At 43.7% G+C, this 25,044-nt stretch overlaps 1 protein-coding gene and 1 long non-coding RNA gene across 8 annotated transcripts; one reads left to right on the forward strand and one right to left on the reverse strand.

Moving 5' to 3' along the window:
- Positions 1 to 419: 419 nt before the first annotated feature.
- On the forward strand, positions 420 to 24,401 carry ERMAP (erythroblast membrane associated protein (Scianna blood group)). Of its 7 annotated transcripts, XM_050798902.1 has the most exons (12): positions 420 to 3,756; positions 6,674 to 6,735; positions 8,824 to 8,913; positions 9,148 to 9,495; positions 13,853 to 13,969; positions 14,543 to 14,575; positions 16,516 to 16,548; positions 18,306 to 18,326; positions 19,447 to 19,467; positions 19,566 to 19,592; positions 19,684 to 19,710; positions 21,937 to 24,401. In XM_050798902.1, the coding sequence occupies exons 3-12, from the start codon at positions 8,829 to 8,831 to the stop codon at positions 22,650 to 22,652; spliced, it is 1,428 nt and encodes a 475-aa protein (XP_050654859.1). In that variant the 5' UTR covers positions 420 to 3,756; positions 6,674 to 6,735; positions 8,824 to 8,828; the 3' UTR covers positions 22,653 to 24,401. The 7 variants fall into 7 exon arrangements, with proteins under 7 accessions (XP_050654859.1, XP_050654819.1, XP_050654833.1 ...); XM_050798862.1 differs by having other exon boundaries at positions 6,674 to 8,913; XM_050798876.1 differs by lacking the exon at positions 6,674 to 6,735.
- On the reverse strand, positions 10,408 to 22,002 carry LOC126961258 (uncharacterized). Its single transcript, XR_007728241.1, has 6 exons — positions 21,597 to 22,002; positions 21,325 to 21,435; positions 20,801 to 20,923; positions 16,984 to 17,088; positions 14,430 to 14,489; positions 10,408 to 13,946 (listed from the first exon to the last, which is right to left on the reverse strand). It is a non-coding gene; the product is annotated as an uncharacterized LOC126961258 (long non-coding RNA).
- Positions 24,402 to 25,044: the final 643 nt, after the last annotated feature.

Here is a 25,044-nt window from a genome sequence, read left to right on the forward strand (position 1 = left end):
AGCTGGGCTTGGTGGCATGCACCTGTAGTCCTAGCTACTAGGGAGACTGAGGCAAGAGGATCACTTAAGCCTAGGAGTTCAAGGCTGCAGTAAGCTATGATTATGCCTTTGCACTCCAGCCTGGGCAACAGAGCTAGACCCTAGCTCTAAAAAAAAAAAAAAAAAAGTGAAAACTGAGAAAAATTAAATATAATTATTACTTCTTTTAAAAATAAAAATAACACACAAATTACAATCAACAAAACATGTATTTATGAAAAGCAACTTTTTTGATACAAAAATATTACTGAGAAGAGTAGCACTAAAGCAACTTTTTTGATACAAAAATATTACTGAGAAGAGTAGCACTGCTTTATATAAATCGTTTTTAAAAAATTAACTAATTAATTTTTTTTTTTTTTTAAGACGGAGTCTCACTCTATATTGCCCAGGCTGGAGTGTGGTGGTGTGATCTCGACTCACTGCAACCTCCACCTCCCAGGTTCAAGCAATTCTTGTGCCTCAGCCTCCTGAGTAGCTGGGATTATAAGCGTGTGCCACCATGCCTGGGTAATTTTTGTATTTTTAGTAGAGACAGGATTTCGCAATGTTGGCCAGGATGGTCTTGAATTCCTGACCTCAGGTGACCCGCCTAGCTCAGCCTCCCAAACTGCTGGGATTACAGGCATGAGCCACCATGCCCTGCCCTAATTAATTTTTAATTGACACATATGGTACATATTTATGGGGTACAGAGTAATATTTTGATATATACAATGTGTAGATCAGATCAGGGTCATTATCGTATTCATCATCTCAAACATTTATCATTTCTGTGTTTTGGGGACATTCAATATCCTTTCTTCTTTATTTGAAACTACATAATATATTATTGCTAACTATGGTCATCCTACAGTGCTACAAAACACTAGAAGTTGTTCCTCCTACCTAGCTGTAATTTTGTGTTATTGAAGAAATCTCTCCCTATCCTCCCCTTCCCTCTCCAGCCTCTAGTAACCTCTATTCTGCTTTTCACTTCTATGAGATTAAGTTTTTCTTTTTTTTTTTTAACATCTAACTATGAGTGAGAACGTGTGGTGTTTAACTTTTTGTGCCTGGCTTATTTCACTTAACGTAATGTTTTCTAGTTCCATCCATGTCACTTTGAATGATGGGATTTTATTCTTTTTAATGGCTATAAATATTTTAGATGTCTGGCTTAATAGAAGACAGTTATATTCTCAAGCCAGCTATATCTTTCAATCTGCTGCAGTATGTTTTGTGGTTGAAGTGTACGCAATTGGAAAAGGAGCATTTCAATAGCTTTTTCAGATAATCGTGGATATTCTTTGATAAGACACCAAAACTCAGCAAGTGGAAGTTTTTTAAAGCTTAGTTATGACATGAAATCTGAAACCATAGCAATGACCTTTTTATACTCTATTACAGCAACACTCACAGTTTTTTCTTGCATTTTGAATGAATGTTTTACCCATGCAGGGTTTTGTCAACACACCCATTGATCATTTGGAAATTGCTGGGTCGCTGAGTTATGCAGATCTTCTAAATGTTGACACATTTCATTATGCAACATCAAAAAATCACATTTATTTATTTATTTTGAGACAGAGTCTCGCTCTGTCACCCAGGCTGGAGTGCAGTGGCACGATCTCGGCTCACTGCAAGCTCTGCCTCCCAGTTTCACGCCATTCTCCTGCCTCAGCCTCCCGAGTAGCTGGGACTACAGACATGTGCCACCAAGCCCAGCTAATTTTTTGTATTTTTAGTAGAGACGAGGTTTCACTGTATTAGCCAGGATGGTCTCAATCTCCTGACCTCGTGATCCGCGCCTCAGCCTCCCAAAGTGCTGGGATTACAGGCGTGAGCCACTGCGCCCGGCCAGAAAATCACATTTCTTAATATCAATACCAATCTCATCAGAAAAGTCTTTTGCTATCGTGAGGGTATCAAGCCCATAACAGCACATAAAAATTTTCCAAAATTCTAATTTTTGCTCAAAAGATTGAATTTTCTCATTGACAACAAACACTGTCAATTGCTTTTCTTGAAGTGACAGGTGCACTTGACTCATCTGGAGAAAATGCCTGCCCAATACCCAAGGCTGAATAATGCTACTTTGTCTTTCAGCTGTACTTTCAGGTAAGAATGGTGCTCCATGAGTCAAGTGATTACTTCAGCTCACAATCACTTAAGGTTTTTTCCTCGAGAAAGTCATCATAGCTTGATATGCAGCGTAACTGTTTACGCATCCTTCCCATTTTGTCACACAAAGTATTAAAAAAATGTGTATCTAAGAGTTGAGGTTTAATAAAATGTGTAACTTCTACTACAGTTTGGTGCCACTTGCTGATTTGTGCTAGCTGTTTTACCCACTATTGCTTTTGCAGTGTCCTTGAAGATGTCAACACCATGAAGAAGGCAAATAACATCTTTATTGTGATGAATGTAGTTTTAACCTGGCTGATAGGGCCTCAGGGACTTCCAGGGTTCGTGGACCACACATTAAGAACTGGTGCTCTAGAGAAATTCTTGCATATATGAGCAGGAAATATCTATCAAGAATGTGCAGGGCAGTACTGTTTATAAAAGCAAAAGCCTGGAAACAACCCACATTTCTATCATTAAGGGACAAGAGAAACTGTTGGTAGATTTATATAATGGTCTACTATATAGCAGTGAATGACTATCCAGGTGAAACAACCTGGATTAATTTCAGTGTCTTAATTTGTACACCCCCAGAACAGAGTGTGAGGTGTGAGACAAGTCCTTCAGTTCAAGAGTGTATTCAGGAAACAGAAATGGGAGTGAGCAAAAAAGGAAGAAAAGTCAATAAAAGGTGCAGTATGGAATTACTTACCACTCTGAACCACTGTGCTCAATCCCATTGGGAACACTCGGAGGAATCACATCGAATACAGCTCAGAGCTGAAGGTGCAAGGCTGGAGCATTTTGTCTTGACTCCTCTCACTGTTGTTTATATCTCCGAGGTGTTGTGGGCCACCACAGATGTCTGCTAGACCCAAAAGCTAATGTTGAATAAAAAGGGAATCATTGGGAATTATGTACAATGGGCTCCATCTTTATAAAGTTCACACGACATAAAAATGTATAAGGTATTGTTAGTGATATAATTATGGAGATTATGAATATATAGTTAAGGATATTATGAAAGCAAGACAGGCGGGAAGCGTTTATCACATGTTGAAAAACAACAAGCTTGCTTGTCAGAAGGCACATGTCAGGGTGTAGCTGGAGATAAAGACAGTGAGTTAAAGAAGGTGGCTAATTGGTGGATGTCTTTGAAACCAATCTTCCAATTTACTCTGATTTGAAAAGTAAAGGGGAAGGTTTTCAGAAAGAATGTGATAGGATCAAAATGCATCAAAGGGAATTACTATTGGCAGCATTGGAGGAAAAGGGAGCAGAGGGGCAAAAGTCCCTTATACCCAGTCAGTCATACTCAGTGGTTCCCTCACTTCTGGGAGCCTCCTCTTTGCTCTGTTCTTTTATCAGAGGCAGACAGACAGGGTGTGGCTTGCTGGTTTACAGGGACAGCTAGAAGGGAGTTCTGTGGGGGCAGAGAGAGCCCTGGCCTCTCACATTTCATAAAATATGAACTTTTCCTGGCCCACATCCCTAGGCCTTCCTGATGCACCTGCCTGCTCCCTGGTCTCGCTGCATGGGGAAGGAGAGTTCCCAGCTTGCAAACTCCAGCTTTGCCTGTGAGAGGAACAAACATCCCTGATCCAGAAGGTGGTGAGTTCTCCCCTCTCTCTTCATGCTTTTTAGTCCTTTAACTTTCTCAGGATCCTCAGGTTCAGTAGAGAAATAATCCCCTTTTCTCCCTACACACAAGAACATTTTGAAGGGAGCTGTTAGCTATCACTAAAGAAACACAGGAGACAAGTGACAAGAGAGCTGGACGGGTTTTGTTGAAGGACTCTTATTTAAGTAGTATTGTCATCATTATTATTATTATTATTATTTTTTTTTTTTTTTTTTTTTTTTTGAGACGGAGTCTCGCTCTGTAGCCCAGGCTGGAGTGCAGTGGCCGGATCTCAGCTCACTGCAAGCTCCGCCTCCCGGGTTCACGCCATTCTCCGGCCTCAGCCTCCCGAGTAGCTGGGACTACAGGCGCTGCCACCTCGCCCGGCTATTTTTTGTATTTCTTAGTAGAGACGGGGTTTCACCGTGTTAGCCAGGATGGTCTCGATCTCCTGACCTCGTGATCCGCCCATCTCAGCCTCCCAAAGTGCTGGGATTACAGGCTTGAGCCACCGCGCCCGGCCTGTCATCATTATTAAACTACAGCCAACATTTATTTAGCTCTTACTATTTGCTGGACCCTGTGCTGTATGCTTTTAGACTGATCATTTGCAGATTTGCAGGGTCCTATTAAACTGCTTGGGATTGTCAAGAGAACATTGTTACAATCTTTTTTCTGATTTAGAAGTTTTAAAAATTAAACTGTTTCAAACTTCAAATGTAAATAACTGCCTAGGGGAAAATGTTTCCAACATGTGTAGTGGAAAAAAAAATGGTTAGTGTATGAAGAATTTTGCAAGCCATTAAGAGATAAATGTCCTAATAGAAAAAAGAACAAATTACATAGACAGGTAATTGACAAAGTCCAAATAACAGGTGAGTAATCAAAGAAATATAAATTGAGATGAAACACTATCAAATTAAAAAAAAAAAAGATGGCATTTTGTTACTCATCAAATTTGCAAAATTTTTTTTTTAATGATAATATCCAGTGATGGTAAGGTTGTAGGAAAACAAGAAATTTCATATGATACTTTGGTAAATTGATATGACTTTCTGGAGGGCAATTTGTCAGTGCAGATGAAAAGTCTTCCCATTTTAAAGATGGGAAACTCAAGGCCTAAGAATCTAAGTGACTTGCTTAAAGTTACAAAGTCACAGCTGGGCGCGGTGGCTCATGTCTGTAATCCCAGCACTTTGGAAGGCCGAGGTGGGCAGATCATGAGGTCAGGAGTTTCAGACCATCCTGGCCAACATGGTGAAACCCAATCTCTACTAAAAATACAAAAATTAGCTGGGCGTGGTGGCGCACGCCTGTAGTCCCAGGTACTCGGGAGGCTGAAGCAGGAGAATTGCTTGAACCTGGGAGGCGGAGGTTGCAGTGATCTGAGATCGTGCCACTGCACTTCAGCCTGGCGGCAGAGCGAAACTCCGTCTCAAAAAAAAAAAAAAGTTACAAAGTCACAGAGCGGTAAGGGACCAAGCCAAGACTAGGACTAAGCCCTCTGATTCTAGCCCTCAATCCACTGCCACTTATAGCAATGTTTATAATAGCCATGTATTGGAAAGCAACCTAAATATACACAATATAGAATTATTTTAAAGCTTTTACATCTTATATCCTAATTTCTAAAATTCTGTGTCCATGATGGAATCCTAAAGTCATGGAAAGAAGATTTGATTGCTTTGGGAAATGCACATAATGTTGCATTATGTGAAATTGGTGAAAATATCAGGTATCAAAACAGTGTATAAGTATTTACTTATTTATTTAAGACAGGGTCTTGCTCTCTCATCCAGACTGGAGTGCAGGGGTACGATCATGGCTTACTGCAGCCTCAACCTCCTGCGCTCAGGTGATCCTCCTACCTCAGCCTCCCAAGTAGCTGGGACCACAGGCACACACACCATAGCCAGCTGATTTCTTTTTGTATTGTTTGTAGCAATAGGGGTTTGCCATGTTGCCCAGGCTGGTCTCAAACTCCTGGGCTCGAGCAATCTTCCCACCGCTGCCTCTCAAAGTGCTGGGATTATAGGCGTAAGCCATTGTGCCCAGTCATGGTTTTTTTTTTTTTTTTTTTACAAAATGTTATGTACATGCATAGAAATAATATTTGTAGAAACATTATCTTTGGGTGGAGGAATTACAGATGATTTGAAATTTTTGTCTTTGTTTTGGATCATTTCCAGATTTTCCTACAATAAGTAAGACAGAAAAAGCCCCAAACTGTGGCATATACATTGAACTTTAGGAAGTGAAATCGTATTTTATATTTGTTGGGGAAAATGTCTTTGTAAAGGGGTTCCATGATAATCACTCTGTAAAGTGAGGTGGTCATTTGCTCATTTTGTGACTCATGATACAGGGCTATGCAGGCATGCATTCATTCATCTGTTTATTCATTATGAATGAATGTTATTCATGCATCTGTTAATGTTTTACATTCGATCTGCTTCCAGAAAGGATCCTGGCAATTCACTTGCACAGTACCCTGAAGTGTGTATGATTGCCTTTCCTGTTCTAAGTGTAAAACAGAATAATACCTACTTTTCTGAGACGTTGTCAGTACTGAAGACAATATATAGAGAGAACCAACAAATGCAATAAATAAGAACTGTTATTGATTTAGAGCAATATCATCATTTGGAAACATATTTATGATTTAGTGTTAATTCACAGCCATTAATACTATGTTGACTACCATAATATTGATATATTATGTGTTAGAAGAGATGGAGGAAGGGGCCATCCTGGCAAACTAGATTAGAAGAATAAATCCTAGAGGTCAGTATGGTGACCAGATGGTTCTTACATCTGTGTAAGAAAATATGAAATAAAGGACCTGGTAGCACGTCTTACATAGAGTGACAATCTAACAGAAGGACTTCATTTGGTTTTTATTTCCAGCATCTGGTGCAAATCATTTTACATGTGTTTTCTTTGATCCCTACTATAACCCTATCTATGAGGTAGGTACTATTATTAACTCCATTTCATGTGCGAGCAAGAGGAGGTTTGGAGAAGTAAATTAACCTGTCTAAGGCCACCAGCTAGGAAATGGCGGAGCCAGGAATTGAACCCAGGCTGACTCTAGAGCTCATTCTTTTTATTTATTTATTTATTGTTTTTGAGACAAGGTCTTGCTCTGTCACCCAGGTTGGAGTGCAGTGATACAATCACAGCTTACTGCAGCCTCAACCTCCCAGGCTCAAGTAATTCTCCCACTTCAACCTCCTGAGTAGCTAGGACTACAAGTGCGTGCCACCATGCCAAGCTAATTTTCTTCCATTTTTTGTAGAGATGGAGTCTCACTATGTTGCCCAGGCTAGCCTGTAACTCCTGAGCTCAAGTGATCCTCCTGCCTTGGCCTCCCAAAAGTGCAGGGTTATAGGCTTGAGCTACCATGCCCAGCCTAGAGCTTACCCTCTTAACCACTTCATAGATTGTCTGAATCTTAGAATATGGGTCCATAGAGGTCTCCTCCTATTTGATTTCAGGCAGCCTTGGGTTAGCTTGGAGCTCTGTGTCACTCTGGGCATGTCTACCCAGGCAGGGTGTGCTTCAGAGTCACTAGAAAGTTGAGGGGTTTTGGGAATAACTCCAGGGAATCCTGGGCCCTACTTCCACCTTCAACCATACTTGATAAAATAGAGAGCTGTTCTCATTTACTCCACTTCTCTTGTCCAGTTTTTGAGTGGCTAGTAACCAATAGGAAAGTGGGTGGGACAGTCACAAAAAAATGTGTCCTAATGTGATCCTAACCTCACTATGGCCTAGTACTATGTTGTCATTTGATTAGAGGGGTATGTTGTATAAAATATGATTTAAAGAAAGACAAGAACAACCCTAAACCAGTGTGCTTTTTGCCGTGAGAAAACAGAATTGGGTTTTCAAAATGAGAATGTGTTCAATACTAGCTTCATCTTCAGTTTCCCAATCTCCCTTTGACACGTCCTCTGTGTGCCATGACCTTTTCCATGACCTTCAGGGACTGGGCCTGCTGACTTATACAAAAGCCTCCTCTTTGGAAAGGATTTGAACCTTGGAGAGAATTTAAGAGATGAGTTGCCTTTTCCTAGAGCATTTACATTTTAAACTTTATCCTCACTTGTGGCATGAGAGATTCTGTTTCCTGCTAAAGCAATTTCAGGCAGTAGCAAATAGGTGGGGAAAGAGCTTTACAGGAGGAAATCCTTTAGGGTCTCCCTGTGATTCATGCACGCAGTCATCTGAACCTGCTAGGGATAATTTTCCTCACTTAGTTAGTAGTAATAACAACAACTACACACTTATGAGCACTTGTTCTGCCAGGCATTTGTGGCCAGTGCTTGGCAGGCAGTATCTCTTTGAACCCTCACACTCATCTGTGAGGACAGTTCCCCTTTATAGATTAAGAACCCGAGGCCCAGAGATGTTATGCAACCTTCCTAGGGACACAGAGCTAGTAATAGGCAGAGCTAAGATTTGAACCCAGGTCTTTCTAGTGCCAGACCCTGAATTTGTACGATTAATGCCTTCAGGATGACATGGAGGGGCCTCACTGCCTTGATCTGTTATTTGTCAAGAGTCAAACTTGAAAAGGCTGTCCAGGGAAACCTCCAGGCTGCATCTTGGGCAAAGATTGGCTTGAAACAGGCACTTCCCAAGCCTGGCCTTGGACACTAACTGTAAAAAGAGGCCATTACTGGTGTTTCTTTGGTTAGTTCTGGGTATAAGTTCTGGATCCTCATGCATCTCATCTGCACCGTCATCCTCACTCACGGCATTTAGAGACTTAACACGCCAGCCTCCGTGTGAGCATTCACCTCTTTCAACCCTCACCATAATCCCACAAGGAGGCACAGTTCTTATACCCATTTTGGAGATGAAGAAACACAGTCTCAGAGAAGTTCGGTCACAATATCACAAGAAGGTAAGTAGCAGTGCTGGGACTGGAGCCCCTGCCTTTGTGATCCCAGAGCACCAGCAATACCGTCTCGGCCTCGGCTCCTGGGTTATACCCTCTGTCACGCCAAGCCCATCAGCCCGCCTGTGCTGTCTCCCTCTGTCTGTCCTAGTTCGGATGGAGATGGCGAGTTCTGCCGGCTCCTGGCTCTCTGGCTGCCTCATTCCTCTCCTCTTCCTCCGGCTGTCTGTGCATGTGTCAGGTAGGAGTTTCTGATCCTCTTTCCCTGCCTGGTACATGTGACGTTGGCATCCCCAGAATAAAGAAGCTTGGTTGGAAACATTACGTCTTTTGGGGTTCTGTTCCCCCGGCCCTGGCAATCCTTTCCAGAGTCCTTCCTGGGCTCTGTCAGTCCCCGGGATACCCGCTTCCTCATCCTTTCCCAAGCTTTCTCCTGCCCTCCCTCCCAGTTGGCCTTGTCTCTTTCTTTGTCCAGGCCGTGCAGGGGATGCCAGCAAGTTCCACGTGGCCTTACTAGGGGGCACAGCCGAGCTGCTCTGTCCTCTCTCCCTCTGGCCTGGGACGGTGCCCAAGGAGGTGAGGTGGCTGCGGTCCCCATTCCCGCAGCGCTCCCAGGTTGTTCACATGTTCCGGGATGGGAAGGACCAGGATGAAGATGTGATGCCGGAATATAAGGGGAGGACGGTGCTGGTGAGAGATGCCCAAGAGGGAAGTGTCACTCTGCAGATCCTTGACGTGCGCCTTGAGGACCAAGGGTCTTACCGATGTATGATCCAGGTTGGAAATCTGAGTAAAGAGGACACCGTGATCCTGCAGGTTGCAGGTTAGAATGGGTTTGAGGTGCCTAGGGTCATTTGTGGCAGTTGGACAAGCCCAGTCAGGACCTACTTTGTCTCTCCATGTCTAGACTTTTTTTCCATTTGCAATGTAGTTTTTACTTGCCAGGACGGCTCAGCCTTACCCAGCCATGTCCATTGATCTCAGCTGAAGCGGTGAAGCTGGCCCAGGCATTTCTGATAAGGAAGGAACTCAGACTTTGGAAAACACTGTACAATGCAGGTCCTGGTTAAATAGGGCTTGGAGGATCAGATAATAGCTTTTCCTCCCTGGGTCATCTTTGTATGCTCCACTATAAAGGAACTCATTACATGGCTGTAAGGAAATGTCTTCAAGGGACAGATCCCCTGCTGTGACAAGGATTTACTTAATGGGTCCTCTCCTGGGGTTCCTGAGAACGTAAAGGGTTAGGAAGGGAAAGACAGTGTTTGTCTCTCTCTGTCTCTTTTTTTTTTCTGTTTGTTTGTTTTGAGACAGGGCCTTGCTCTGTTGCCCAGGCTGGAGTGCAGTGGTGCAATCATAGGTCACTGTAGCCTCGACCACCTGGGCTCAAGTAATCCTGCCATCTCAGCCTCCCAAGTAGCTGGGACTACAGGTATACTACTATGCCTGGCTAATTTTTTTTTTACTTTTAGTAGAGACAGGGTCTCCCTATGTTTCCTAGACTGCTTTCCAATCCAGCAATCCTCCCCGCTTGGCCTCCCAAAGTGTTGACATTACAGGCATAAGCCACTGCACCCAGTTGAGAGTGTTCTCAAACTAGCTTCAATATTTTTTTAAAAAATAGCCTACTGAAAATCAGTCTACCAAAAATCAGTCTATCAATATTTTAAAAAATCAGTCTACCAACCCAAACCCAACTCAACCCAACCCAAAACATGTCTTTGCATTTGCTTGAATGACACTGGCTTCACATGGTCACATGCTGATTATCTTTTGGTCCTAATTTGAAGTTGCACACTATGAAGTGGGGATGAATCAATTACTTTAAAACACTCAGTAGTTGGTAGACAGACTTTCCAAAGTTGGAGTCCTTTGGGGTGAAAAGTAATTTTTTTTTTTTTTGAGATGGAGTTTCGCTCTTTTTGCCCAGGGTGGAGTGCATTGGCACAATCTTGGCTCACTGCAACTTCGCTTCCTGGGTTCAAGTGATTCTCCTGCCTTAGCCTTCTGAGTTAGCTGGGATTACCGGTGCCTGCCACCACGGCCGGCTAATTTTTCTTTTTTCTTTCTTTTTTTTTTTTGGAGACGGAGTTTCGCTCTCGTTGCCCAGGCTGGAGTGCAATCTCGACTCACCACAACCTCCGCCTCCCAGGTTCAAGCGATTCTCCTGCCTCAGCCTCCTGAGTAGCTGGGATTACAGGCATGCGCCACCACGACTGGCTAATTTTTGTATTTTTAGTGGAGACGGGGTTTCTCCATGTTGGTGAGGCTGGTCTCAAACTCCCAACCTCAGGTGATCCACCCGCCTCGACCTCTCAAAATGCTGGGATTACAGGCATGAGCCACCATGCCCGACTGAAAAGTAATTTTTAAAAGGGGACTGAGATGCCCAAAGGCATCTGAATCATGTGATACAGTTATTGCTATGGGTGAATTTTTAAATGTCTGAGAATAAAGCTAGAGACTGGCTTATCCTACTAGGAGGAGTGTGGGGAGAGGGTGGAGAGAGGACAGACATTCAAGTTTCATTAACAGCTGCCCCTGTTCATCACAGGAGGTTATGGGGGAAGAGGGCTCTGGCTGGGACCACACCCTGGCGGAGGCCCTGCTGATGTGTAGATAGGTGGGATGGTTCCCAGAGCCCTGGGCCAAGTGGAGAGAACCTCAAGGCAGGGTACTTCCATCCCTGTCAGAGGCCCACTCTCTGGAAAACCTGGGCTCTTCCAAACAGCGGTGTCTAGCAGAGTCAGGGACAGCACACCGGGGAATGTGTCCTGAACCATCCGCAAAATGGCCTTTGGCCAAGAGAAGACCACAGCCGCGGTCATAGCAAGTAAAAGCTGGGGCAGAAACAGGTTTGAAGGTGCTGGTGGTTCCAGAGGAAACTCCTACCCTAGTAGGAACTTTTTGAGGAATTTTCAGTTTTTTATATTCTAGGAATAAAGCATGTATATTGTAGAAAATTTGAAAAAAATCCAAAATATTTAAAGGAAACTGAAAAATGGCCTATTAATAGCTTAAATTAGAGAGGACGGCTGCTAACATTTTTGTATCTTTCTTGCAAGACTTTATTGTGTATATGTATCTCTGAGCATGTATATGTTTATGCATGTGTATTCTTGTGCCCAGGATTTTTTTCCACTTACAATGTCATGAGCATTTGTGTTTTTTTGCCCATGTCCCTAAGTAATATGATTTTAAGGGCTGCATAGTATTTTACCATGTGGCTATAGAATAATAAAATTAATCAAAGCCCTGTTTTGGGGCATCTGGATGCTTTCCAAATTTTCCTCATATTATAATTAAAAGTGCAATGAACATCTTTGAGCATATTTTGGAAAGTGATTTTGATTTTTTTTTTTTTTAGAATGTGCTTCTGGAAGTAGAATTAATGGATCAAAGGGTTCAAACCTTTTATTTATTTTTTCTTTTTTATTTATAATAAAGATGAGGTCTCACTATGTTGCCCAGGCTGGTCTCAAACTCCTGAGCTGTAGTGATCCTCCTGCTTCAGCCTCCCAAAGTGCTAGGATTACAGGTGTGACTCACCACACCTGGCCTGAACCTTTCAATGATCCTTGAAACAAACTGGAGACCAGCCTGGCCAACATGGCAAAACCCTGTCTCTACCAAAAAAATAGGGCATGGTGGCATGTGTGTGTAATCCCAGCTACTTAGGAGGCTGAGTGCTTTATATGACTGATCTCTTTAAATCTCTCCAAACTTCAGAGATAAGGAGTCCTGTCATGCACACCTTTTACAGATGAGGGACACTGGGCTTGGAGGGGCTCAGTCTCCTGCTTCAGGTCACACAGCATTGAGCAAGGACACACCCTCGGCTTAGGCTCTTAACCACTTCTACCCATAGCCCGCTTCTGCTCATTTCTTCTCTATTTCTTCTTTCTTTTCCCCTTTCTCTCCTGCCTAGGCTTCAGGCCTACTGCTGTAGCATGGTAGAAATTGCTTTGCCCCTGTCACAGTGCTCAGGGCAAACAAAGAGGTTGCCGCCTGCTCTTCTAGCGCAGAGTGGGTATTGACAGGCGTAAACAGGCAGGCGCTCCTGGGAGGACTGCAGGTGCGTAGTGAGGAGAATGCCTTCAGTCTTCTGAAGTCCCTGGCTTCTTTTTCCATGGAATTATAGGGCAGGACGAGATTGTGGTCAAGAAGTTTGTTTAAGTCATCATCTTGAGGCAGGACCATCGAAACCATTCCCGAGAGATGAACATCTCAGTTATCTTTTTTTTTTTCTTGAGACGGAAATTCACTCTTGTCACCCAGGCTGGAGTGCAATGGCGTGACCTTGGCTCACTGCAACCTCTGCCTCCCGGGTTCAAGGGATTCTCCTGCCTCAGCCTCCTGAGTAGCTGGGATTACAGGCGCCCGCCACCACACCTGGCTAATTTTTTCTTTTTTTGAGACAGAGTCTTGCTCTGTCGCCCAGGCTGGAGTACAGTGGTGCCATCTCGGCTCACTGCAAGCTCCGCCTCCCGGATTCACACCATTCTCCTGCCTCAGCCTCCCAAGTAGCTGGGACTACAGGCGCCCGCCACCACACCTGGCTAATTTTTTCTCTTTTTGAGACAGAGTCTTGCTCTGTCGCCCAGGCTGGAGTACAGTGGCGCCATCTCGGCTCACTGCAAGCTCCGCCTCCCGGATTCACACCATTCTCCTGCCTCAGCCTCCCAAGTAGCTGGGACTACAGGCGCCCGCCACCATGCCTGGCTAATTTTTTGTATTTTTAGTAGAGACGGGGTTTCACTGTGTTAGCCAGGATCTCATGACCTTGTGATCTGCCCGCCTTGGCCTCCCAAAGTGCTGGGATTACAGGCATGAGCCACCACACCTGGTCCCCACACCTGGCTAATTTTTGTATTTTTAGTAGACACGGAGTTTCCCCACATTGGCCAGCTAGTCTTGAACTCCTGATCTCAGATGATCCTCCTGCCTCTGCCTCCCAAAGTGCTGGTATTACAAGTGTGAGCCACCATTCCCAGCCTCAGTTATCTTTAATGCCATCCAGGGCTTGAGTTATCACGAGAAGCAAAGAGCCTCTTGGCTGGAGGTCTCTCCCTAGAGGTGATGGAGACAGTTGGGATGTGCCGGAGCCGCCTGCCATCTGAGACGTGCCAGAAACTCTTGGACATCTCCCCGATGTCAGTCGTTGGTGGTTTCTGTTTCAGCCCCATCTGTGGGGAGTCTCTCCCCCTCAGCAGTGGCTCTGGCTGTGATCCTGCCTGTCCTGGTACTTCTCATCATTGCGTGCCTTTGCCTTATCTGGAAGCAAAGAAGATCAAAAGGTAATTAAGTGGTAAGGGAGCTCAGGCTGGTGGGAAGTGGGACTGTGACTGCTCTGGGAAAGGGCCAGACGGAAGTAGATGTAGACATGACACTTGTCCATAGGTTGGGGACCCTGCAAGCTGGCTGGGAGAAAGCTGGTAGAGCCGTGCCCTGGGGACACACATTGCAAAGGGAGTTCAATAAACTGCAGAAAGGCCCCTGGGCAGAGCTGTAAATTCTCATCCTTTGAAAAATTAGAAAATAACCGACTATGCCAGCCTTCTGATTAAGAAATTAATTACAGCCTTTTAATAAAGAAATCCAATTATATCCATTGGATAAGACTCTCATAAAAAATGGTCACATTTCACAGGCTCTCAGGGCTGCAAGGGACTTTGAAAGTCACAGTCACATAATCCAACACTCCTCCCCTTATCTGATGGTTTGAAGACTCTGTAATCCTTTCAAATGCCGGCTTACCTGTAGTGACAAGGAGTCAGTCCTACTCAGGCAGCTTGGTGCATCTTGGGACACTTGTGCCTGTTAGAAAAAGGCCTTCCTAAGCTGAACTGACATTTCTCTCTCCCTTTTAGAGAAACTTCTCTATGAACATGTGACGGAGGTGGGTAAGTGTTCTTGGCTGGGGGCAGGGGAAATGTTTATTTTGTTGTTAATTTCTGTACCCCCATACTCACTAACCTGGATTCTGTTCCTGAAAATTCCATTATCTGCTATCCTTGGTGATGGTGGCAATGTCTAAATCCATTGCTTCCAGTGTTTACTGCCTCTTTTTTTTTTTTTTTTTTTTTTTTTTTTTGACGGAGTCTCGCTCTGTCACCCGGGCTGGAGTGCAGTGGCCGGATCTCAGCTCACTGCAAGCTCCGCCTCCCGGGTTCACACCATTCTCCTGCCTCAGCCTCCCGAGTAGCTGGGACTACAGGCGCCCGCCACCTCGCCCGGCTAGCTTTTTGTATTTTTTAGTAGAGACGGGGTTTCACCGTGTTAGCCAGGATGGTCTCGATCTCCTGACCTTGTGATCCGCCCGTCTCAGCCTCCCAAAGTGCTGGGATTACAGGCTTGAGTGTTTACTGCCTCTTACTTGTAATAGCTTGCCTTCCTGTATGTTTAATGAATTTTGCCTGTGAGCTCATTGCTTGATCTTATTCTGTGGGAGTTGAGTAGGTTGAACATGAGGGAAGCTTTTATTTGTTCAACAAATACTTGATAATTATCTGCTAAATGCCCTGGACAATACTAGATTCTGGGGATAAAATAGTGAGTAAAAGCAGACAGAGTTTTTGCCCTCCTGGAGCTTTCAGTGTAGTCAGGGAGATGAGATGAATTAAATAGTTACACAAATAATGTGTACAAATGCTACACAAGAAAGCTCCTGGTTCTGTGAAGGCTATGACCAGAACGAGCTAACCAAGCTTGAGGGTTGAGGGTGTGAAGTTTGTCCTGAATGACTAGAAGTCATGAGTGAAGAGGGAGTGGAAAACCATCCACCGCAGAAAGAACAGCTTCAGAGAGAAGCATGGTCGGGGAAAGCAGCACTCACTGGGGAGCTGAGGAGGTGTAGGAGGGAGGGGAAAGTGGCAGGGGTGAGGCTGGGGAGCTAGGCGGGGCTGGGCCTCCTAAGGCCTGGTGGGCCACATTCAGGATTTTAGTCATTCTCAGAAGAGCAGTGGTAAAGCAACGAATGGGGATATCCAGATGGAATTGTGCTTTGAAAAACTTGGCTGGGTGCGGTGGCTCATGTCTGTAATCTCAGCACTTTGGGAGGCTGAAGAGCGTGGATCGACTGTGGTCAGGAGTTCAGGCCCGGCCTGACTAACATGGCGAAACCTGTCTCTATTAAAAATACAAAAATTAGTGGAGCAAGGTGGTACATGCCTGTAATCCCAGCTACTCAGGAGACTGAGACAGGAGAATTGCTTGAACCCCAGAGACGGAGGTTGCAGTGAGTTGAGATCGTGCCACTGCATTCCAGCCTGGGCCGCAGAGGAAGACTCTGGGTTTTTTTTTTTAACTGGCTGGGCACAGTGGCTCACGCCTGTAATCCCAGCACTTTGGGAGGCCGAGACGGGCAGATCACGAGGTCAGGAGATTGAGACCATCCTGGCTAACATGGTGAAACCTTGTCTCTACTAAAAATACAAAAAAATTAGCCGGGCATGGTGGCGGACACCTGTAGTCCCAGCTACTTGGGAGGCTGAGGCAGGAGAATGGTGAACCTGGGAGGCAGAGCTTGCAGTGAGCCGAGATGGTGCCACTGCACTCCAGCCTGGGCGACAGAGTGAGACTCCATCTCAAAAAAAAAACAAAAAACTGAACAATTCTCCCTGGCTGCAGTGTTTAGTAGAGACCAGTGGGAGTAAGACAGGATGTGGGAGACAATTTGGGCTGCCATTTCTGTTGTGCAGATGAGAGTTGATTAGAGACCAGATCAGGGAGGTGGAGGTGAAGATAGAGGTGGACACGTCCAAGGGCAGGTAAATGCAACAGGAACCAGGGACCCTCAAGGCAGTGGCAAAAAATCTCATTATCTTTTCCTTTCTTCCTCTAGACAATCTTCTTTCAGAGCATGCTAAAGAAAAAGGTAACGATATATAAAGAGTAAGGGGTAGGGAACAAAAAACACATTCTTTATTTTCTATGTAAATGTTGACAGTCATTATTATAACTCTATTACTATAATACTATACACACATGCACACATATACCCTCCATTGATATTACTGGAATTTAGTTTGCAATCTCAAGGGGCTGTGGAGCTGGTGGCAGTGGGTGAGAAGGTGTCCGGGTCAAAATTCATAGGCCTAAATTACCATAAACTCCCTTCATTAGCCTTTCCGCCAATCATTTTAAAAAGAAGTCTACTTATTATTGAAAAGTATATTAATGTGGTCATATGGGATGTATGGGAATTTCAAGAATCCACACAACCTTTGCACAGAGAGAGGTGGTATGATACAGAGGAAGGGTTGCAGGCTCTGGGGTCAGTGACACCTCAGATCATTGGTTTGCCACTTACTGGCCTTGAATAAGTCACTTTACTGCTCTGGGTTTTGGTTTCCTCATCATCAAAATGCAGATAACTTCCTCTTACTTGATTGTTTTCAGTGTTAAAACAGGCAACCTTAAAAAAAAAAAAAAAAAAAAGAAATCTGTCACAGTGCCTGGAACTCCTTTTCCTTATTGCCATTTTGTCTTCATTAATTGGACATTTACTGTGGGCCACTGAGGGTCAAAGTTGGACACCTTGTTGAAGTCTATCTGGGAAGACAAGTCACTGGCTCAGATGACTCCAGATTCAATTATTTCAGCATCTCCTCTCTTCCCTCCTTACATCTCCTCCAACCCGGTACAAGTGTGGCATGTATCTGGCAGACACTGGCTGTTCTGCTCAAGTAGGGAGGGAACAATGTGGGGTGAGGGCGAGGGCCTCCGACTCAGAAGTCAGACAGACTTAGATTGAATCCCACCTCCTTGGTCACTTACTAGTTGAAAGACCTTGGGCAAATTTTGTGTCCCTTTGAGCCTCAGACCACCCCCCTATAAAATGGCAATAATAATTCTAGGCACCTCACATTGTTGAGGATTGAGTGCCTACTTCAGTATAAGCACAGAAGACAGTAAGTGGAAGCTGTTAGTAGTGGACATAGTGACAATAAACCATAAGCTACTTAGGAGCCGTGTCATATTCGGCTGCATTTCTCCAATGCCTAATGCCTAATGCCTAATACATGCCGGGCCCTTAGCACGGGAACTGGTGGTGGACTCAGGATGTATAACTTCAATTGTCCGGCAGGGTAGGGGGAAATGTGGGCCATGTGGCCCTCCAGAGAAGCCGCAAGTACTCCCCGGAAACATATGTCTCATACACATATATCCCCAAATCCTCTGGGACCTCCAATTTGTGAAATTTATAACCACAGGGGAGTTACTGTAGAGAATAATAAAGCCATATTAACAAGTTCATGCTAGGCCTTTGGCCAGTTTTACATTTAGATACCAGAAACGGTGGGCTATAAAAGGACAGCAGTGCATACACTCATGTACCAGTTACAAACCTATAGAAACACTCATGCAGACAGCAGAAATGAAACCAGACAGATGAAAAGGAGGGGAAGGGGAAGGAGGAACCAAAGTCCCGGGCAGGCTGGGTCACTGGGGGAGTGTCACCAGCACCATCAGATTTCTGGGTCTGAACTCTGGGACACGGAGCTGGGACTAGGGACATAGAAGCGTCACCATCATTTTAATCTTCTGGGGTGGAGTGATGAGGCTTCCACAGCCCGAGGAAAAAGAGGCAGGATCTGATCACTCACTCCTCTCTCTCTTTCTGGTTTTTAGGAAAACTCCATAAAGCTCTCAGTAAGTTCTGCTCCTCATCTATGGCACAAGCTCCTTCTGCTGACACCTTTGCTTTAGGATGAGCATCTCAGTTTCACTTCCTGGGGCAGAAGGGAGGGGGTAAGGGTAATTCAAGCCATGGGGACTGGGGCTTTCTTGGCTCTCCAAGGTCTCTTTTCTCAAGTGTTCTCTGTTCCTCTTTCCTACACAACTGTTATTTAGTCTTTAAATTGAAAAATGTTTCACCAAGAAGAGATAGATGCACCTCCCATAGGTGAAGCCATCTGGAAGTCCCTTTTATCACCCAGGCATGAAATTTCCTTAGATGGGGTCCAAGAGGACGGGATCCTCATTAAACTGAATATGGTGGAGCAGTACTTCTCCATCATTTCATGTGTGAGGACCTCTTTTTAGCATTAAAAAAAAATCTGGCCAGGTGCAGTGGCTCACGCCTGTAATCCCAACACTTTGGGAGGCCAAGGCAGGTGGACCACTTGAGGTCAGGAGTTAGAGACCAGCTTGACAACATGGTGAAACCCTGTCTCTATTAAAAATACAAAATTGGCTGAATGTGGTGGTGCACGCCTGTAATCCCAGCTACTTGGGAGGCTGGGGCAGGAGAATCACTTGAACCCAGGAGGCAGAGGTTGCAGTGAGCCGAGATTGCACCATTGCATTCCAGTCTGAGCAACGAGAGTGAAACTCTGTCTCAAAATAAAAATAAAAATAAAAATAAAAATAAATCTGTAGACATGTGACATATCTATGCATTATTATATTGAGAAAATATACATGCTCACAAAGTCCAATACTCAGTGATAGTCTTAAATGAAGTAATATTTCCTACAACATCTACATAAATTTATGTTGTCATTACCTGTAGGTGTGAGATGTGTTACTTATTTAGCCTGCAGATAAGGTTTGGCTCACATAGGAATTTGCTGATCCTCTGCAGTATCTCTGGGGATACTCCCATGGTCCACAGCTGGGATCTATTGCTCTTGCAAATCTTCTGGGGAAGTTCCAGGGTATGGCTATTGAGTATCTATCTGCCCGTGGTGGGGATGGGACTGTAGCATTATGGGAGGGCCTCTATATAGAGGCCCTCCTTCTGATTTGCCAAATTGTTTTCATTCTTTAGAGAAACTCCGGAGTGAACTGAGTAAGTTTCCCATGTTCTTATAACTTCCGTACCAACTTATCTCTTGTTGCCCTAATATTTCCAGTGATAGCTCATTCCCCTTGTTTCTTCTTTCATAGAGCTGAAAAGAGCTGCAGCAAACTCAGGTGAGATGCACTTCCTCCACGTTTGACCACCACCCTATAGGAGTTCTTAATGTCTCCAGTGTTTTAATGATCCCCTTTTCTCATTTTTCAGGCTGGAGAAGAGCCCGGTTGCATTTTGGTAAGTTATACCAATCAAATAGATCCACATTTCAGAGCACATCCTCCCTATGGCTTTGTAACCTTAGATTTTGTTTCATTCCTCTGGAATGCATGTAATTTAACATTTTTTAAATCAAATCTGTATATCTGCCTATCAAATTAAAAAAATCTTTGTGACCGATTTTAGGTCGTACTTAGATTTAGAAAGTATCCCCTCTTTTAGAGCGCTGATAAATATTAGGTTTGGTCTTCTTAAGGGTTTTCTGTGATTTTTGAGATTTTTCCTATGTTTATCGGTTATTTGTATTTCTTCTTTGTGTGACTTTCTGTTCCTGTTCTATTTGGGCTATTTTTTTATTTGTGAGGACTCTTTCTAGATAAAGTATATTAGCTCTCTGTCATATTTGTCACCAATTATTTTTCATTTGCATTTCCTTATAGTATTTTTCTGATGCATGAGTGTTTTATTTTTACGTAGTCAAATGCATTCATCTTTTCCTGTGTACATGCTTTCAGGTTTGGGAAGTCCTTCCTGTCCCACAACCAGATAAATAGCCACTGCTTCCACCACTTTCTACACATATGCTTTTTCTTCTTTCTCTGCAGACCAATTTGCTTAGGGGTGGTGATTAAGATTCTCAGAGAAGAAGGGAATGGGTTGAGCAGATGCCCCAACAATATACATTATGAAAAGATTTGCACCTCTCTTTCAATTTATTCCTAAATAGTTTGCATTTTTTGCTGCTGTTCAAATGGGATCTGTTTTTTTTTCACTGCTTTGGGATCTTTATCAATTTTCTAGGCTTTTATCCTTCTCTTGTTCACACCATCTTCCTTCAGGCACAGTACAACGAATTATGAGTTGGCCACTGGAAAGAACTCCAGGTCACCTTGGCTGGCATTCTGGGAACATACAAACCCTTCTGTCTCACATTTACAGTCTGGCTTATTGCCACCACCTCAACTGCGTATGGACTTAACTCTCCAAAAAGAGCCTGTTTGCTGTATTTCGGGAAGGAAGGAGACTCACTGTGACACTCATAATCCACAATTTTAAGGAAGAATCCTTCTCTCTATATTAACATTTAAAAATAATAATTTAGTCTTACCTATTTGGGAGGCTGCAGTGGGAGGTTCACCTGAGGCCAGGAATTCAATGCTGTAGTGTGTTATGACTGCAGGCCCATGAATACCTACTGCATTCCATCCTGGGCAACATAGTGAGACCCTGCCTAAAATAAAATAAAATAAAATAAAATAAAATAAAAATAAAGCAGATAATTATAAGTAATAATTTTAAGTGACAAAATGAACATCATGTACTCACTGTAGGAATGAGGCACTATCTCATTAGTTCATCAAGTCTGCGCAATAGCTCTACAACACAGGTTCTGTTACTATTTCCATTTTACAGATGAGGAAACTAAGGTTCAGAGATGAATAACAAGCCCAAGGTCACATAACTAGCATGTGGCAGAGCTGGGATTCAAATATGCTATGTGGCTATAGGACCTAACATCAAACCCTATATTTATCATCACACATTTGATTCTTTTGGAACATCAAAGACAAAGGTAGTGTCTTACTCTATTTTCTGTTGCTGTAACAGAATACTTGAGACTGGCTAATTTACCTAGGAAAGAGGTTTATTTAGCCTATGGTTCTCGGGGCTGGATGGTCCAAGATTGGGTGACTGCATCTGGTGAAGGCCTTGTGCTACTTCATAGTATGGTGATAGCTGCTTCTGGAAAAACAGAAGGGCAGTGAGTGCCTGCAAAAGCAGAGAGGAGACAAAGTGCCTGATCTGCTTTATCACAACCCACTCTCCAGAGAAATAAACCCAGCCTTGTGAAAACTGTATTAATCCCTTTGTGAGGGACCCAAACACCTCCCACTAAGCCCTACCTCTGAACACTGCAGCAATGAGGGATTAAGGTTCCAACACATGAACTTCTGAGGGACACACTTAACTCACAGCAGGTAGTTATTCCCTAAGGATTAAGGCAGCTTCACAGACAGATGAAGAAGAACTTTTTCTTCTATTACCTAGTAATCGACCAGGAGACCTGTTCTTTGAAAGAGAAAATTATTTGATTCCAGTACACACGGTGGGGGCGGGAATCCGTGAACTAAAATGGGCTAATGACAGTGATGGCAGACCTAAATATTTTTTTTCCCTCCAAAGCTATCCCCACATCCCTTAAGACCTAGGCTTCCAAGCCTCACCTGTCTATGTCTCTTGCAGTGGCAGTGACCCTGGACCCAGAAACAGCACATCCCAAACTCATCCTTTCTGATGACCAAAGATGTGTACGGCTTGGAGACAGAAGGCAGCCTGTACCTGACAACCCCCAGAGATTTGATTTCGTCGTCAGCATCCTAGGCTCTGAGTACTTCACAACTGGCTGCCACTACTGGGAGGTGTATGTGGGAGACAAGACCAAATGGATTCTTGGGGTATGTAGTGAGTCAGTGAGCAGGAAGGGGAAGGTTACTGCCTCACCTGCCAACGGACACTGGCTTCTGCGACGGAGTCGTGGGAATGAGTATGAAGCTCTCACATCGCCGCAGACCTCCTTCCGCCTTAAAGAGCCTCCACGGTGTGTGGGGATTTTCCTGGACTATGAAGCAGGAGTCATCTCTTTCTATAATGTGACCGACAAGTCCCACATCTTTACTTTCACCCACAGTTTCTCTGGCCCCCTTCGCCCTTTCTTTGAACCTTGCCTTCACGATGGAGGAAAAAACACGGCACCTCTAGTCATTTGTTCAGAACTACACAAATCAGAGGAATCAATTGTCCCCAAGCCAGAAGGGAAAGGCCATGCTAATGGAGATGTGTCCCTGAAGGTGAACTCTTCCTTACTACCCCCGAAGGGCCCAGAGCCAAAGGATATAATCCTGTCCTTGCCCTCTGACCTTGGCCCAGCCCTTCAGGGGCTCAAGGTTCCTTCTTTTTAGGGATATGCCACATTACCTGCTCCCATCACCATCCAGCCCAGCACCCTGGACTTCAGTCGCCTGGTCCAACCCCATGATTCTGGAACGTCTCTTCTCCTTAACCCAATCCAGACCCTTTTGTGGTTTCTATTTGTACCACTTTTCTCCCAGAACTCAGTTCTGAAGCTTGCCTTTCTTCTAAGGAATTGAAGTTTCCAGTGACCTGAAGGGAGGATTCCTGGAAACCAATCAGTTTAGGTGTAGGTGGAGATGTTGAATATGTGTTACCAAGATATAGCACAGGTTCAGGGGAAAGAGTTCTCTACTCCAGGGGTTATTTAGAAGACACTTTCTCTGCCTCATCCTGCCCTCAAGCTTTAGTCAAGAAGTTATGGCCCCCAGTCCCTGACTTCTTATCCCATCAAGGGCTGCTTTTCTCTCTTTCTCTCTCTCATTTCTGGCCTCTGGCCCCCAAAGTCAGCTTTCTAAAAGCAAGCATGTTTTAGACCACTCACTCTTTCCCTCTTTCTTCAGGAATGAGTTGGGGGAGGAGTAAAACACATCCTTTTCTACTCTCTCAATGCTGTTTATAACGTAGTTTGGTGATATCCAGAGCTAATGTACATGATTTCAAAAGCTAATCTGCCTGTTGATGATAACTAGGTACAGGGACTTTAAACACAGTTGCTATAATCCTGAAAAGCCTCAGGAGCAATCAGGTTACTGGGAAGCACAGCTGCAGAGAGCTCAGACCTCTGCCCTCCGACTTTGGCCCAGACCTTCAGAGGCTCAGTCTGTTGAGTCTGTTGTGACTGTCTCATGAATCAATCTGTTGTGCCAGCCCTTTCTGAGATTCAGAGAGGCCCAACTAGAAAAAGTGGCAGTTTTAACCACCAACGTAGAAGCTTTCTTTTTCCCCACAAGACCATTGTACTGGAATACTTGACTGTGTAGCAAACAGCCTCTTAGGTTGGAGAGTATTGACTTCAAATAGGAAGTTGGTAGACTAGGTGTGAGGATGGAATAATGACCTTGATTTTTGGGTGCGTATTGCAGAAGCCTAGTCACTTTTAAGTCACACCACATAATGAGATCTGTGGCCTAATTGTGGAGATGTTGGTTATCAGTTTGCAGATGAATACAGAGTTCTATCCAACAGAAACTGTATCTTTCTGTTTGTCAGAAGTTCTCTGTTAGTTCCTGTATTAGTCAAGGTTTTCCAGAGAAACAGAATCAATATATATTGGGGCAGGGGGGCGGTGGTTATTATAAGGAATTGGCTCACATGATTATGGAGGTGGTTAAATCCCAAGATCTGCAGGGTAAGTCAGCAAGATGGAGTCCCATGAGAGCTGATGGTTTAGTTCCAGTCTGATGGCAGCAGGCTTGACACCAAGGAAGAGCTGATGTTTAATTCAAGTCTGAAGGCAGGGAAAAAATGCTGATGGCCCTGTCCAAAGGCTATTAGGCAGGAAGAATTCTCTTAGTCAGGGCAGAGTTAGCTCTTTTGTTCTATTCAGGCCTTTAACTGATTCCATGAGGCCCACCCACATTTGGGAGGACAGTCTGCATTACTCAGTCTACTGATTTGAATGTTAATGTCATTGAGAAACACCCTCACAGGAACACTCAGAATAATGTTTGACCAAATAACTGGGCATCTTGTGACCCAGTTAAGTTGGTACATAAGATTAACTATCACAGTGACTCAGTGGAATTGTTTGCTTTTCTACAGTTTTAAAATAAAAGTTTGGTATTTGTGTTTTGGTATGCTGTTATTTTCATTGCGAATGAAGAGTTGTGGGGAAGGTAAGAGATTGGTTTTCAAAGAGCTTTGAGTCCCCCAAGGCAAGGTTTAGCCACCATTCACACTAAAGCCATAGTTTTATTCCCGAGTCTGCTCTCTAGTATTTTATTTTATCAATTTATAAACAAATAGTGTTCATCAGGTACACATATTTCACTCACCCACATTCAGTTCCAAACATGCGTTCCTGAATATCCCAGTCTTAAAACTAACTCACATTGTCAGCTTGTGGAGGCAGAATACTTACATACATACATATACACATGTATATATGTATGTGGATATATACATATCTATTATATAGGTGCATATGTATATATGTAACATGTATGCATGTGTATATGTATGCACAGATACACATATGTATGTATACATATTCACATGTATGCATGTATATACACATGTATATATTAATGTGTATATGTGTATATGTATATACACATACGTATGTGTATTATACATGTATATATATATACATATCAGTCTACTGATTTGAATGTTAATGTCATCAAGAAATAACCTCAATATATGTATTATACGTACATATAACCTTACAACTATATACAACATATATACATATATATGTATGTGTATATGTATACACAC

This window comes from Macaca thibetana, chromosome 1 (genome assembly GCF_024542745.1).
Source record: "Macaca thibetana thibetana isolate TM-01 chromosome 1, ASM2454274v1, whole genome shotgun sequence".
Lineage (NCBI taxonomy): Eukaryota > Metazoa > Chordata > Mammalia > Primates > Cercopithecidae > Macaca > Macaca thibetana.